Consider the following 15468-nt stretch of genomic DNA (forward strand, 5'->3'; position numbering starts at 1 on the left):
ACAAGGAATATTGGATATGATAATTCATAAATGGTTACTAGTGATCATTTCTGAATTCCAAGTACAAATTTATTATGAGACTCATTTCTACACCACCTACAAAATTGGCAGCTCATCTGAAAATAACTACATTAACAACAAAATGCAAAATAAAAATAAGCCCCCAAAACCTTCTCTTAAAATATTTTTGCCAATACTTTGCAAATAGAGTGTGAACGAATTAAAATTTTATTAGAAAATGTTTAAAAATAGATGATACAGAGTGTTGAAACTTTGGTTATTAGTCATCTGGGGTAACATACAGAGTATAGAGGGATGTTAGTATTTTGACGTTGGATCTACACTCCTGAAAGACAATCGGAGTAGAAGAGCTGGCTTTGATCATTAGCAGCCATTAAAGTAAGGTAAGGAGCAGTTTAGCAATTTATTTTGGTATAGTGTGTCTAGTTTGAAGTGCTAAATTTAATCTATTTTCAAAGCCTGACAATCTGGTACCTTTCACGAGCACTAAATTCACTTTAAAAAAAAAAAAAAAAAGGTATGCTGTGCTTTCACATACCCTCTACTCTTCAAACAGGCATCACACACAATAATCAGGGAATATGTATGATTGGCTAAATTTATCCGCTACAAGAATGTATCAATACCACACTTACAGTGCAACAATAAGAGATCCAAATGAGCCTGATTTTCCCACCCATACACTGCATGATCCCTTGCTCTCCAAGCAGTCTCTCTGAAATCAATGGGACCAAGTATGAGAAAAGAACAGGAGTACTTGTGGCACTTTTTGCGGATACAGACTAACACGGCTGCTACTCTGAAACCTGTCAAGTATGAGAAAGTTACTACTCTGCACAAGAAAGGATAGCAGGATCTGGCCCAAAGCAAGATGCTTTAATGTGCAATATTAATGTAAATTATTGGCCTCTCACAAATAACTCGACAAGCAAAAATCTGTGTTCTGCATATAGAAAATATCAGATTTTCAATTCAAAGAAATTCCTTGAAGGAATTTTATCGATTGTTAAAAAGCGTTAGAATTTTTATCTGACCACTGATGCTGAGAAAAGAAAGGAGCGTAGCTGCCATAATTGAACGAGAAAGAGCAATAATGAATTCCCTGGGGTTTTTTGTTGGAATATTGCCATGGTTTAATTCACCTGAATTTCCACATTCCCTTACTTTGCCTTGCATCTTTCAGCACCTTCTAGATCAAGAGTTACTTTAGATCAGAAGGCTCCCTGTAGAGCACCCACTGGGCACTTTACCTGAACCAGAGGACTTGGGATGGCTGTGGAATAGGAAGTCTATGAGCTCAATAAAATAGGTGTCAGTCTAAAAGAACTCACGTTAAAAATTTGCAATATAATTAGAGGTGACAGGCAGCACCATTAATCTCACAGAATCAGAGAGCAAGAAAACACAGCAGTAGGGACAACACTCTAGCTATGGTGCTTGCAGATTGTCTAAGAAACTCAGGACACGTATACCCTGCATCTGGGAGTGAGCCTCTCAAGCCCAGGTCCCCAGACTGGTGGTAGCAGAGCTCACACTAATGCTCTAAAAGAAGCTGTGCAGACATTGCTTTGATGTCATGGCTTGGGCTGGAGCTCAAGCTCTCAAACCCACATCACACACCTGGCTTCAGAGCCCAAGCCACAACACCTACATATCTATTTTTAGAGCACTAGCGTAAAACCTGCTAGCATGAGTCTGAAGACCCAGGCTGGACACTCACTCTCAGATGCAGTGTAGCCCTTATGGTTTCCAGTCTCACTGTTGAGAGGTTTAGGAGAGAAGGTCCCCACCAAGCACATATCTCAGATTATGTGCCACATCACAGCTCAGAGCCCTCCCAGTGACAACTCTAAACACTGACAGTGTCCCTAAGCTTGTTATTATGGGGTTAATTTCAACACAAATAAAAAGTAAATTTTCAAAAACAGAATGGGTAACTCCTAAGACACCAGAAACTGCCCCACAGAATCTGGATCTTCAGGTCACAGGTTCTCCAGTAAGGGAGGGAGAACATCTAAGAGAATCACATCCCACAAAGCTGCTTTATAACTGGTGGGTCCTTTTTTGTTTGCTTTTGATTTTTGCTTTTCATTCCGCTCTATTCTGCGCTGGTTAGGCCTCAGCTGGAATACTGTGTCCAATTCTGGGCACCACATTTCAGGAAAGATGTGAACAAATTGGAGAAAGCCCAGAGAAGAGCAACAGAAATGATTAAAGGTCTAGAAAACATGACCTATGAGGGAAGATTGAAAAAACTGGGTTTGTTTAGTCTGGAAAAGAGAAGACTGAGAGGTGACATGATAACCGTTTCCAAGTACATAAAAGGTCGTTACAAGGAAGAGGGAGAAGAATTGTTCTTCTTAACCTCTGAAGATAGGACAAGCAGCAATGGGATTAAATTGCAGCAAGGGAAGTTTAGGTCGGACATTAGGAAAACCTTCCTAACTGTCAAGGTGGTTAAGCACTGGAATAAATTGCCTAGGGAGGTTGTAGAATCTCCATCATTGGAGATTTTTAAGAGCGGGTTAGACAATCACCTGTCAAAAATGGTCTAGATAATACTTAGTCCTGTCATGAATGCAGGGGACTGGACTAGACGATCTCTCAAGGTCCCTTCCAGTCCTATGATTATATATGGAAATGAAGCATCTAAATTCCTCTTGCTTCAAGGGAACAAAGAATAATTGTACTCCTAATTTTGTAGCTCCTTGTAAAGGATTGTTCTCAAAGGAGTATCATGGCCATAAAATGGTGTAGTTTTCCCATTGGACCCCTCCTCTATGTCAAACTGACTTCAGGAGCCAAATGAAAACAGGAGATTCATTTTAAGATTAAACTTCCTCAAGTTCCCCTACCCCTGTGATTCTCATGAAAGAGAAAGCATGACAAGCAGAGATCTCAGGAAGGTGGTTGAATCACCCAAAGAGCCAGGTATCAGAAAAAACATAAAAGGGTTCAAGCTAACACAACCTTAAACCTGTTAAGGATTATCAATGTAGCTGATTCCATAAGGATTTATTTTTAATCTAGAAAATGTGCTCGGGACAAAATGCTTATGTCAGGCTCCAGCACAAAGCAATTGTTCCACCCGCGGAGACAGACTGTAGGCCCAGGGAAACAGTGGTTTATAAAAGAAACGCTGACACTGCCCTATCCAGAGCAGCAAAAGAATGTCACTGAAATGAGTTCACTGCGAAGAGTCTATTCTCACAAACCCAAATGACATTCCAATAGCATTGTGCACATCTACAGGTATCCCTTTTCAGGCAGACATAGGACATAGATCCGTAAGTACAGAGAAGCAGTTAGCGTGGAAGATAAGGTTCTCCAGCCTGAGGTTAGAGTGACCCTTATAAGGGTGCAGTGTGTATTTATACAGCTTACATCATTCACTGGGGATTCAAACAGAAATGTATAGTTACATTTATTGGACTGGCATGGCTCTTTGAAAATATAATCTGAAACCTTCAAGCAGCAGCAATGACCTTAAGAGTCTCATATGATACATGGTACTAAAAACTGTCTGCAGCTGGACTTGGAAAGCAGAAGGAAATTCTCATGCCTAACTGTTAGCTAATCTGTTCACTGTGTATCTATAGCCAAGTCTGGTCAGGGCCTTGACCTTCTAATGTTAAGCAGGGACATAAGGATCATTATGGAAAACATGATAACATCCACGAAATTTAAACAGTTCTGCAGAACTCCATGGAATGAGGCATTCTTGCAACAGTGTAGCCCAGAAGTCTTACCGACTTCCTGAGTCCAAACAAGTGTATTATTTTGTCTATAAAATCCCAACAGATCAAACAAATTTGGGAATACAGACCAGCTTATGTATATTTGCAGCATGAGATACCTAGACAGAATCTCACCTCCAGCTTTGTATTTCTGCACCACGAGGCAAGGTCACTTGCTGGTTTACACTAGTGTTAATGGTGGATTCTCTGTAACTTGAAGTCTTTAAATCATGATTTGAGGACTTCAGGTAACTCAGCCAGTGGCTACTGGCGTATTACAGGAATCAGTGGGTGAGGTTTGTGGCCTGCAATGTGCAGGAGGTCAGACTAGATGATCATGATGGTCCCTTCTGGCCTTAAAGTCTATGAGAAAGTCATAATTGTTTCCCCTCGCACCACCCTGCATTTTAATTTTTCACTTTTTTTATACTACTTTAATTTACAACATGCAAAAGTGCAAAGGTGAATACTGTAAAATCTACAGCTACCAAAGTCCAATTTCATTTGAAACTTTACCAGATTTTTCAAACATATAAAGGTAGTATAGTGCTTGTTTATTGCTACTTGTTTTCAATCTCTGAACTAGGATCATCAGTGCTTGGAATTTACCTATTCCAAACCATAAAAGTCTAAAACAGTATGCGCACTTACAAACAGGATAACAAATGGGATAAAGAAAAGGGGAAGATTGAGACTGGAATGTAAATCAAATGAAGGGGAAGCAATAAAGTGCCAGATTCTAGCATCAATGTGATATCTGACAAGCAATGACCGGATATAGTCCCAGAACATGAAGATTTGAAAATGGAATTTGGTTATTTTGTTGACGTAACTCAGTACCCATAAAAAATAAGCTCGGCACTGTCTGGCAACACAGATTTAGAAATAATGGACTTATGATTAAGGGAACAATATCAATTTGAAATCTAGTCACTTTCAACTGAACTTCAATTGTATCTGAGTTTCCTGACAATTTTTGTAATTTTACAAATGCATTCACTTTAAAAATATATTTCCTTCCCTTATTGTTTGGGTGAGTCTATTACACAAGGGGATATTAACAAAAGTCCCTACAATATATAGCATGTGAGTAACTTTACACATGTGAGTAGTGCCACTGAACTCAATAGCATTATTCCTGTGCAGAAAGTTACATGCATACCTGTTTGGATGGTTGGAGCATAACCAACTAAATGGGAAAGAGTGAAAGACTATCACTTTGGTTTCTAAGCACCATTATCTTAGTAACTAGTTGAGCCTAGTTAGATACTATCAGAAACTTTTAAAATGCTGCCTGAAATATGCAGAGGAGGACAGAATACTATTATTAGAAACTACATTTTTTAGCAAGTGTCATCTTATGCCTCCAATCCCCACACCAGTTAACATGTGTGGGCAACAACTGTCCCATGCATACTGGATTCCTCGGCCTAGTGACAGTATCTATTCATATGCCCATGTCACCCATCACAATGTCCAGCACACAAGCCAGGTGTGAAGCATCCCAGGTGCAGCCACCTCATATCTGAAGGGACAGGTGGGTCTCTACCCACTTCTAGCTCATATTGCCCCACTGCTGTTCTCCCACCTCTTTGCATGCACCACTGTCCCTATGCAGAACATGCAATAAGGTTATCATCAATAGCTCGAAAGCTAGTGACAGCTATAATGAAAATTGCACATGTGTTTCTATTACAAACACCAACTTTCAGCCCTTCCAGATATTTTGCAGGCTGTATATCCACACAAGAGTTTTTATAAAGTTCAAGCAAAAGTAGTCCAGAGGCTTGAATGTGACAAACAGTGAGAAAAATACACTGTCCTATCAATCAAACCAATCCTGTGACTAAGAACAAAACAGATCCAGCACAAAAGCAGCCAAAGGGAGGATGGAAGGGGACATCTGGCCAGAAAATAGATGTGACTGAGAACTGTATGCACACACTCCCGTGAAAACCGTCTGGCATTTCGCCATGTGATTAGAGACTGATAACACACTTTCTACACATGCAGTACACTCAGTATGATGGTAAAGCACTTTTACCAATATTGTGCACGTGCCTGTGGATGAGTTAGGGGTGCAGAGATCAAAACAGGGCCCCACAGAAATCTAGTCTCATGCACGACATAGAAAGGTGCTCAGAGATCTCAGGTGCTAAAAAACTTTGCAAGAGAGCAGCATAAGGTGGAACTCTGCAGAGAGAGAGACGGGGAAAGCTGCAGAATGCACAGGGGACCTCATTAAGGGGCTTCATGGGACATGCACCTTGCGCGGGATGGCATATGCCGGGCTGCCTAGCCCAATACTTCCCGGTTCTGGAGTTTCCTTCCTCCCTCCTTTTCGAAACTCCCAACACAAAACCACCCCGCAGGCGCTGGTCGCACGTTCTGCGGATCCTGACAGCCTGAGGGCCCCGGGCCGCACACCGGGGGCGGGCACCGTGCAGGTGCGGGGAGCAGTGTACCGGGGCTACGCGGCCTGGCACCGCCGGGCTGCGTGAGGAGCGGCCTGGGCCCAGCCCCAGCAGAACCAGGCCTGGGCAGCAGCTGCCCCCGAGGCGAGGCCCAGGCCCAGGGCCGGGGGGGGGGGGGGGAGAACAGGAAGGCTCGGGCCCGGGGGGGGGCAGCCGTTCGGCCCGGGGGGGGCGGCGCGGCCGCCGGCTCTGGAGGACTCGGGGACCGGAGACCCCCCCCCGATGCGGAAGAGACGCGCGAAGTCTGACCTGGCCCCTCCCGCCGCACAACCCCGGGGGCGGCACGAACCGGACCTACCCGAGCCACCGCCGCTGCCTCCTCCGGCCGGGCCTCGGCCGCCGCCGCCCCCACCACGTGACCCAGGCCGGAGGGGAGGGGGACGGGACAGGGAGAGTCTTCCGGGTCACAGGAAGATACACTTCCGGGGCCCCGGCGGCGGCGGCGGCTGCTCCGGCAGCGGCCGCGGCGGCTCCCGGTGGGTTCGTGAAGAAACCGGGCAGGGGCAGGAGCCCCGGAAGAAGATTTGTGGAGGGGTACTTCCGGTTCCGGTGTCCTCCGGCCAACGCCTCCGCCCGGGGCCGGATCCGGAGAGTGGCCCCTTCCCAACCTTGCGGGGAGGGGACACGGTGGGGGCGGCTAGGGAGAGAAGGAGGAGGGGGGAGTGTGAGGAGTAAGGAGGTGAGTGGAGTGGGGAAGGGGGGGAGCCTGGGCGGTGTAGCACTCAGCCCCACTTGTTAAGGGTGGATTTTAGACCGTTTTTCCTCAGGGTCATGAACCAACCACTGAGCCAAGGGGGAGCGAGGAAGTGACTTTCTGTGTAGGGCGAATAATCCTATAACTGACCCCTATGGGGCTTTTCGCTTTCCCCTCTAGCAGCTGATAGTGTGAGTGTCAGACCCAGGACACTGGTCTAGGTGGCCACTGGGCTGCTCAGGTTTCTTCCTTTTATATTGTGGAATTACATAAAGTAAAAACTAGGAAAGCTCTAGTAGTTCATCAGCTGAAATTACTTGTAAGAACAAGGTGCAGCCACCCAAGAGAGGATGAGAAGGGGAATAAAAGGATGTTACCCTTGTTATTGGTTGCAAAGCCACAAAGAAAGATGGAGCCAAATGCAGGTGGGCAGGTGCTTTTGGCCCTTTGCAGGCCTAGTATTTTATAAATTGGAGAGGAATTCTGACTAACCCCCAGTAGTCTTCCAATACTGTTCTTCCTCAGTATTGGAAAAATGTTTTTCAAAACACACGTATAGTAGTGTGGACATGTAAACAGTTAATTACTTTCAAATCATTCTTCTTTCTTTAAAGACATTTTAAAGTTGTAAGGCAAATAAGCCTTTGGCTAACCGTGACTTTTCTTCTCTTTCCTTAGGTAATTCATCCAGAATCCTTTAAACTGGTAACACATTGAGCAATTTGCAGAAACCTTCTCTGTGATGCTTAAACAAGAAAACTAAGGTACCATATCTAGTTAATTTTGAAATGTCTCTATTGAACTAAACTGAAGAAGTATGATTCCTCTGTTAGACCTAACCTGTTTTGAACAGGAGTCACGTCTGTCAGCTGGAAGGATGATGGCTGTGACGTGTGATATTGAGTGGAAATAGCATGTAGAACTCAGAAAGATGCAGAGAGCTTTCTCCCTCCCTCCTCAGGCTAGCCAAGAATACAAAACTGGAGGATAGCCAGATCTGGAATTTACATTTACAGTATGATCTACTTCTTGTGTAGGTCAAATTACTTGAGGGGTATGATGGAAATCTTCACGCACCTTTGTGGGGTATTGTTTCTGGAATATCATTTTTCTAACAATGAGTAATTTTCCATTCAAGCATTAATAGCCACCTAAAAGTAATTACAGTTTAGGAAGCAGTGTGTTTCCTGTGAGAAAGTGTTTTCTGGTGCAACTGCTTATTAGGTGGTGAATGTGAGCGAACAGGGCTATCTAGCAGTTTGACTTTATTTCTCACCCTTAAAAACTCTCAAAATAAAAATGCTTGCTTCAGTGCTCGATAATGGACATTGGACAAATGCATAAAGATGAATGAGATCCCAATCACTTCCATTGTGACTATATCTGGTCTAAAAAATTAAGTTCAGTACTAGAATTCTGCGCATTTTAGATGTGTAACGGGCTGTATTTTATTTAGAAATACCACCAGGCAAGCAGGAGGTGTTGAGGGTGGAAGAATTTTAACTATTTTTCTTAGTTTGATTCATAGACCATATTTCTCCTGTTTAGTACATGAATGTTAAAAAGCTTGGTTTAATATTACACTGTCCTCTCTGACAGGTGCTTAAGTGTAACATTGAGAGATCAATTGCCTACGGAAATTGTTCATGCTTTAAAGCAAAACTATTGATAAAAACCTAAAGGGACATTGAAGGCTCAAATTGAGCCAAAAACTTAGTTTTTGTTAATACGAAAGCAAGCTTTTACAGAAGTTTAAACCAGTAGAAATATTTATATGGTTTTATTTTAAATTCCAAAGAAATAGTGTATCTATATAACTATAATATTTTAAATAAATATTTAAATATTTTTTATTTATTTAAATAAATAAAATTTATTCTTCTGTAGTGTTGGGGACATTGCAACATTATACTACTGCATGTGGATTAGAATATGAAATAGTCTAGAAATTGATTAGGTTACTTTCACTGTCCAAGTTGTGTGAAATGTGGAAAAGTAAACATCATTAAGATATTCAAAGTAAACTTAACTTTTAAAATTATTTCATTTTTAATAGTCTTGGGTGTTTTTATTAATATAAGAAAATGTTTTGTAAAATATGTATGTTTAACCTGCACCATTGGCCCCTTTTTAATTTGCATGATTACATCCATTGGTTTCCTCAGATACTGTTTCTTTATTTTTGTTTTGCTTTTGTTCTTTAGATCTGCCAAAATGTCCGAAAGATCAGATATCCTTCACTTCAAGTTTGACAATTATGGAGATTCAATGTTACAAAAAATGAACAAACTGAGGGAAGAAAATAAGTTTTGTGATGTCGTAGTTCACATAGATAATGTTGAGGTTCATGGGCATAAAATTGTGTTTGCTGCAGGCTCCCCCTTTTTAAGAGATCAGTTTTTGTTGAATGACTCCAGAGAGCTTAAAATCTCCATTCTGCAGAGTTCAGAAGTGGGGAGGCAGTTGCTTTTGTCCTGCTACAGTGGTATTCTGGAGTTTCCTGAGATGGAGCTGGTAAATTACTTGACTGCTGCAAGCTTTCTTCAGATGAGCCACATTGTGGAACGATGTACACAGGCTCTCTGGAAGTTTATAAAACCTAAGAAGCCATTGGAGAGCAAGGAGGATTGTGAACAGCAAAGCGATTCTTCTGAGTTGAAAGAACACCAAGGAGATGAGGACTCTCTGCAACAGGATTCACTATGTATTCAAACCTCAGAAGACAGTATGGACATGGAAGATAGTGACATTCAGATTGTCAAGGTGGAGTCTATTGGGGAGGTGTCTGAGGTTAGAAATAAAAAAGATCAAACCCAGTTTATTTCTTCTGAACAAACTGCTTTACATTCATCAGAGCCTCAGCACTTTTTAATCAATTCCACTGTGGAAAACAGAACGAGTGAAATAGAACAAAATCATCTCCACAACTATGCCCTTTCTTATGCTGGCAGTGACAATTTCATCATGGCCTCTAAAGACATGTTTGGTCCTAACAACAGAGGTATAGACAAGGGTCTCCAATGGCACCACCAGTGTCCCAAGTGTACCAGAGTATTCCGGCACCTGGAAAACTATGCTAATCATTTAAAAATGCATAAACTGTTCATGTGTCTGCTGTGTGGTAAGACGTTCACTCAGAAAGGCAATCTCCACCGACACATGAGAGTGCATGCAGGGATCAAACCTTTTCAGTGTAAAATCTGTGGGAAAACCTTCTCTCAGAAATGTTCTTTACAGGACCATCTCAATCTGCACAGTGGAGACAAGCCTCATAAATGTAACTATTGTGACATGGTCTTTGCACATAAACCTGTTCTGAGGAAACACCTTAAACAGTTACATGGAAAAAATAGTTTTGACAATGCCAATGAAAGAAATGTTCAAGATATAACAGTGGACTTTGATTCTTTCAGCTGTAGCACTGCTACAGACAGTAAGGTCTGTCAACAAACTGATGCAAGCCAGATACTGGATGCAGGGAAATTGGCTCAGGCTGTGCTCAATTTAAGGAGTGATAGCACCTGTGTTAATTAAGCATTCCAAGCAGCCCTTTGTAGGCATCATGAAGAAAGGAACAAAAGGTTGGATTTGGGCTTTCACCAAAGCAGATGGTATGCCCTGAAAGGTTGTGTACAGATTGAATTACAAAACCTAACAGGTTGTCAGCCTTCATTCTAGTCTTGTTATTTTCTGTGACTAGCAATCCTCATGCAGGGTTTCTGTCTGTGTTCCTACTGGTGAGCATGGGGTTAAGTTTTGGATTTGTTACATTTTGGATCATTTAATCTGATTTGGAGACATGGGACTGTCACCTTTTGAAGAACTCTTGCTGTAGGCAGTCATCAATTAAACTATGTGCTGTACAGTTAAGGGCCTGTGTATGTCTGGGCAGATAGAAGAAACAACAGAAAGGATGAGTCTATGAGATAAAACCTGACTTTTACAAAAAGCACTGGATAACTGAGAGTTATGAAGTTCAACTGCTAATTTATCTGTTAAAACTTCAGTTATTTGCCTTCCAATCTTACCCAAATCCCTAAAGTTAAAATTAAATACTTTTTTCCACGTGTCACTTTTTTGTCCCTTTTAAACTATGTAATTGAATTTTCTCTGCTAATCAGCCCTACCCCAGCCGATAGCAACTTTCAGGATTATTAACATAGATGTATGTTTATAAAGAGCTAAAGCCCTGAATGATCTAGGTGGGTCAGGTAGATTACATGGTACTGTTTGTAAAGCAAATAAATTGCAGATTTTTAGAATATGAGGCTGATTGCCTAGGGTCAGGGTACGACTTCTTCCTTGATGTAGCGCTACTGAGGATGTGCTTTCACAGCATAATTAGCTCAGGTAATAATTGGAATGCTACCCCTAGCTCAACTCCCATCCACACACGGAATTCTCTAGCTCAAGTTAAGTGGTGCTTTAAATTCTAGCTAGCTAGTTGGGAGGGCGGGCGTTTGAAACTTAAGTGATGTTGATGCTAAACCTAGTAACTCTCTGGGGATGCAACAACTTGAGTTACAACAAGCATGTAGAGGACAATAAGAGAATAAATAATACCCAATGTGGGCTTCTCAAAAATCATGCCAAACCAAACTAATTTCCTTCATTGACAGAGTTACTGTCCTAGTGGGTAGAGGGGAAGCACTAGATGTATGTTCCCCTCCCTCCATCTTGATTTTCAGTAAGGCTTTTGACTTAGACTCACATGATTTTTTCATAAGGAAACGTGGTCTAGATGAAGTTACTATATGGTGGATGCATAACTGGTGGAAAGACTGTATTCAAAGAATAGTTATCAATAGTAGCTGTCCAATTGGAAGGCAGTATCTAGTGGGGTCCTGCAGGAGTCTGTCTTGCGTCCAGTACTTCTCAATATTTTCATTAATGACTTGGATAATATAGTGTAGAATGTGCTTTTTAAATGTGAGGATTACCACCAAACTGGCAGGGATTTGTAACACTTCGGAGGATCAGATCAGAATTCAAAATGATCTTGCCAAATTGGAGAATTGGTCTGAAATCAACAAGATGAAATCCAGTAAAGTCAAGTGTAAATTTAGGAATAAAAAATCAAAAGCACATATAAAACTGGGAATAACTGGCTGTGAGTTTATATTGTTGAAAATGATCCAGTAGTTGTAGTGGATCACAAATTTAATGAATCAACAATGTGATGGAGTTACCAAAAAGGTAAATATCATTCTGGGGCGTATTAACCGGAGTCCCATATGTAACACACAGGAGGTAATTGTCCCACTTTACTCAGCAGTGATGAGGCCTCTGTTGGAGTGCTATGTCCAGTTCTGAGCATCTCACTTTAGGAAAGATGAGGAGAACGGGAGAGCAACAAATTTATAGAAGGTTTAGACAGGGTCGCCCAGAGGATTCCGGGGGCCTGGGGGCGGCAGGCTCCCGTTGCCGAAGACCCAGCACTTCGGCGGTGGGTCCCAGGGCGGAAGGACCTCCTGCCGCAGGTCTTCGGTGCACTTCGGCAGCAGGTCCCGGAGCAGAAGGACCCCCCGCCGCCGAATTACCGCCGAAGACCCGGAGCGGAAGAAGCTTTGGGGGCCCGGGCCCCGTGAGAGTTTTCCAGGGCCCCCAGAGCAAGTGAAGGACCCCGTTCCAGGGGCCCCGAAAAACTCTCGTGGGGGCCCCTGCGGGGCCCGGGGCAAATTGCTCCACTTGCCCCCCCCTCTGGGCAGCCCTGGGTTTAGAACACCTGACCTATGAGGAAAGGTTTAAAAAAAAGGGGGGGGGGGGCATGTTTCGTCTTGAGAAAAGGAGACTGATGGGGAGGATGTGATCATAGTTTTTAAATGTGTTGAGAGATGTTATGGAGAACAATGTCCACTCGAAGGTAGCAGCAAGAGAGATCTAGATTAGATATTAGGGAAATTTTCTAAATATAAGCTGTAATGAAACAGGCTTCCAAGGAAGGTTGTCGAATTCCCATCATTGGAAGTTTTAAGAACAGATTAGAGAAACAAATGTTCTAGGAGGTTTACTTGGTCCTGTCTCAGCACAGAGGGCTGGACTAAGTGATCTCTCGAGGTCCCTTTCTGCCCTACAGTTCTATTATTCTAACTCAACAGCAACTAATCAAATCAGGCTGTGAAACTCCCGTATTGCTTTGAAGTGTGGTTGCTCTCACTCAAGCTAGGCTAGCTTGAATGCAGTAACTAAAGCATGCTAACTTGTAGTGAAGACAAGCACTAAAGGACCACCTATCCCTGTATGTACTAAGACATGGTAAAGACTTCAAAATAAAATTATTGTTCTGTCTCCTATAAACATTGCTTCACATAAACCACAGCAATTGTGACTTTCATATTTGGTTTTAAAGCAAAGATGGAGTGGGGAATATTGCTTTATTTATGACGTGAAAAGAATCTCTTCAGCAGCTGAAATGTGTAATTCCATACTTTTTTTTATTATTATTTTATTTTTATTTTAAACTCTTCCTAGAGCTATACTAGGAGCTATGTATGTCAGTTAACTGGGGGGAAAATATAAAGTTAGATCATAGTCTCTGTTGAATCCTAAAAGTATGCACTTCATCTTGAAAAGTAGACTAGAATTTAGCTACCACCCTACATAGTTCATGAATCCTAGAGCTTTACAAGGTAAGAGTTTAGATAGAGTAAGATACAGGTGTCATTGGCTGTAGATTAATGCATCAGTTATTGACTGTGATCAGCAATAGCTCTTTTACACATCTTTGAATCTCAGACCTAGAGGGAATGGAATGTTAACTGGGGGTTGAGATTATGCTGTACTTGTTTTGAAAAGTGTCATGGAAGTTTTAATCTAGATGGCTGCCATCGTAGTTGGAGTGAAAGGACCATACTTTAATATCTCATCTGAAGAATACCATTTACAGAAGAGCAGCACTCTTACTGAACTGAAATGCAGTGTGGTCTAATAATCTACTGCTTGACCCTTGGTAAAGAACTGCTTTTCACATTTGGATCAAGTATTACTTCTAATGCAGCTGTTTAAGTCTAGTACTGTAACAATGCTAAACTAAAATACGACCAAAGCATTTTATTGCAGAAAATAATGTATATTTCATTATCAAAAGACAGCTTGGGTCTTGAGAAAAGGGGCATACAAAAGTCAGAAGTTCCCAAAACAAGCATTACAGTGAATGAAGTGCTAATGTTGCAAAATGTTATGAAAGGACACAATCACCTTTTCAGGTAAAAAGTTTTAAATGGCTATTGTTGCCTGTTGTGTGTACAGTTTTGGAATAAGTAATGGGCAATGGAGAGGGGGAAACAAATATCATAGCAGATTAATTTAGTTCTGAAATGTAACTATTTTAGGAAACTATTTCTTTCAGAATCTTGGTTCAGAGACAGCTTGCATGGAAAAATAAATTAAAATTTTTAAAGAAAAAAATAGAAAACCTGCGTACAAAATCAGCTTGAGCTGTTACCCCATGGTTATGATGTCTGAAATATTGCATGTGGATCTGATTTCAGGCAGAATCTTCCATATTGTTCAAACATTTTGATACTATAATATTCATTATATGGAAAATGGGTTATAGCTCTAATGTGGACTAGAGACAAAGAAAATCTTGTCAATGCTTTTTCCCCCGAATTAAGAATTAAAATGGAGCCTGGCACTATTGTTATAAAATCTATTTATACAGACTATCCAAAGGCAGCTTTGTTATAGAATAAAATGAACTTAATATGTAGCCAATCATGTATGTATAACTTTCTTCTAAATCACTTTTTATTGCAAAGTTCTAACTGGCCTAGATCCACTTGAAGTTGATAGTGCTGTTGCTTAGTCAGATAAATTCTCTGGCAATTGTCATAATCTGTATGTTAATGTGTCAAACACCATTTACTGATAAATGGCTAATCTCACAACTGAGTGTAATGTACAAGTTCCTGCCTATCCTAAAAATAATTAGGGGAAAAGTCTACCATTACTAAAATATTTGAAAGACACTTTGGCCACATTTGTAAGGATTATTTTTGCTTTTAGAACCTATTTACTTGATGAACATACGGGTAAGAGAACTACTGTAGGTTTGTCTTACCTTTGTATAGAAGAATTTTACAAGTTAGTGACTCTGACATACCTGAAGTATCAGGTTTTTTGTGGGGTTTTTCCCCCTTCTCCTCTGTGGCAAAACTTATAAACCTATACAATTTGTCACACCAGTAGTCTTATTTGACTTGAACATAGAGCACATTGAATGCAAAAGTACAGAACATGAGAGGACTGATGGTGAATACTGGAGTCATTTTGAGAAGGGATGGAGAGTAAGGAGAGAGAGTTTAATTAAAAATGTGAAACAAAGCAAAACTCCATTAAAAATATTACTGGTATCCTGCAGTCCTGTGTTGTCTTTCTTTCTTTTTTTTAATTCTAAAAACAATAATGGTGCAGATGAAATGAGCAAATGTATAGAACTGTAGTTCACTATATTGACCTGATATAGAGACAGTCAAATTCTCCACGGAGAAGGGATATACTGAACATCTATTTCCTTTATCCTAGTTTATGCTCCACGGAA

General features: G+C 41.3%; 2 protein-coding genes across 3 annotated transcripts in view; one reads left to right on the forward strand and one right to left on the reverse strand.

The window, feature by feature from the left end:
• RABGAP1 (RAB GTPase activating protein 1) overlaps positions 1-6619 on the reverse strand; it is a 123665-nt gene extending 117046 nt beyond the window's left edge. The window contains exon 1 of the mRNA XM_054007282.1: positions 6531-6619. The gene's annotated coding sequence lies outside the window, so the exon portion shown is untranslated. The remainder of the gene's footprint in view (positions 1-6530) is intronic.
• Positions 6620-6828: 209 nt separating this feature from the next.
• On the forward strand, positions 6829-15287 carry ZBTB26 (zinc finger and BTB domain containing 26). Of its 2 annotated transcripts, none has more exons than XM_054007283.1 (3): positions 6829-6911; positions 7605-7690; positions 9131-15287. In XM_054007283.1, exon 3 carries the CDS (start codon positions 9141-9143, stop codon positions 10458-10460), a length of 1320 nt encoding a protein of 439 aa, XP_053863258.1. In that variant the 5' UTR covers positions 6829-6911; positions 7605-7690; positions 9131-9140; the 3' UTR covers positions 10461-15287. The 2 variants fall into 2 exon arrangements, with proteins under 2 accessions (XP_053863258.1, XP_053863259.1); XM_054007284.1 differs by lacking the exon at positions 6829-6911 and adding an exon at positions 6970-7351.
• The last annotated feature ends 181 nt before the right edge of the window (positions 15288-15468 follow it).

This window comes from Malaclemys terrapin, chromosome 17 (genome assembly GCF_027887155.1).
Source record: "Malaclemys terrapin pileata isolate rMalTer1 chromosome 17, rMalTer1.hap1, whole genome shotgun sequence".
NCBI classification, from domain to species: Eukaryota; Metazoa; Chordata; order Testudines; family Emydidae; genus Malaclemys; species Malaclemys terrapin.

Excerpts from the sequence above, each read along its gene's own strand:
- ZBTB26 (XM_054007283.1), top strand. The coding sequence starts at position 9,141 with ATGTCCGAAAGATCAGATATCCTTCACTTCAAGTTTGACAATTATGGA.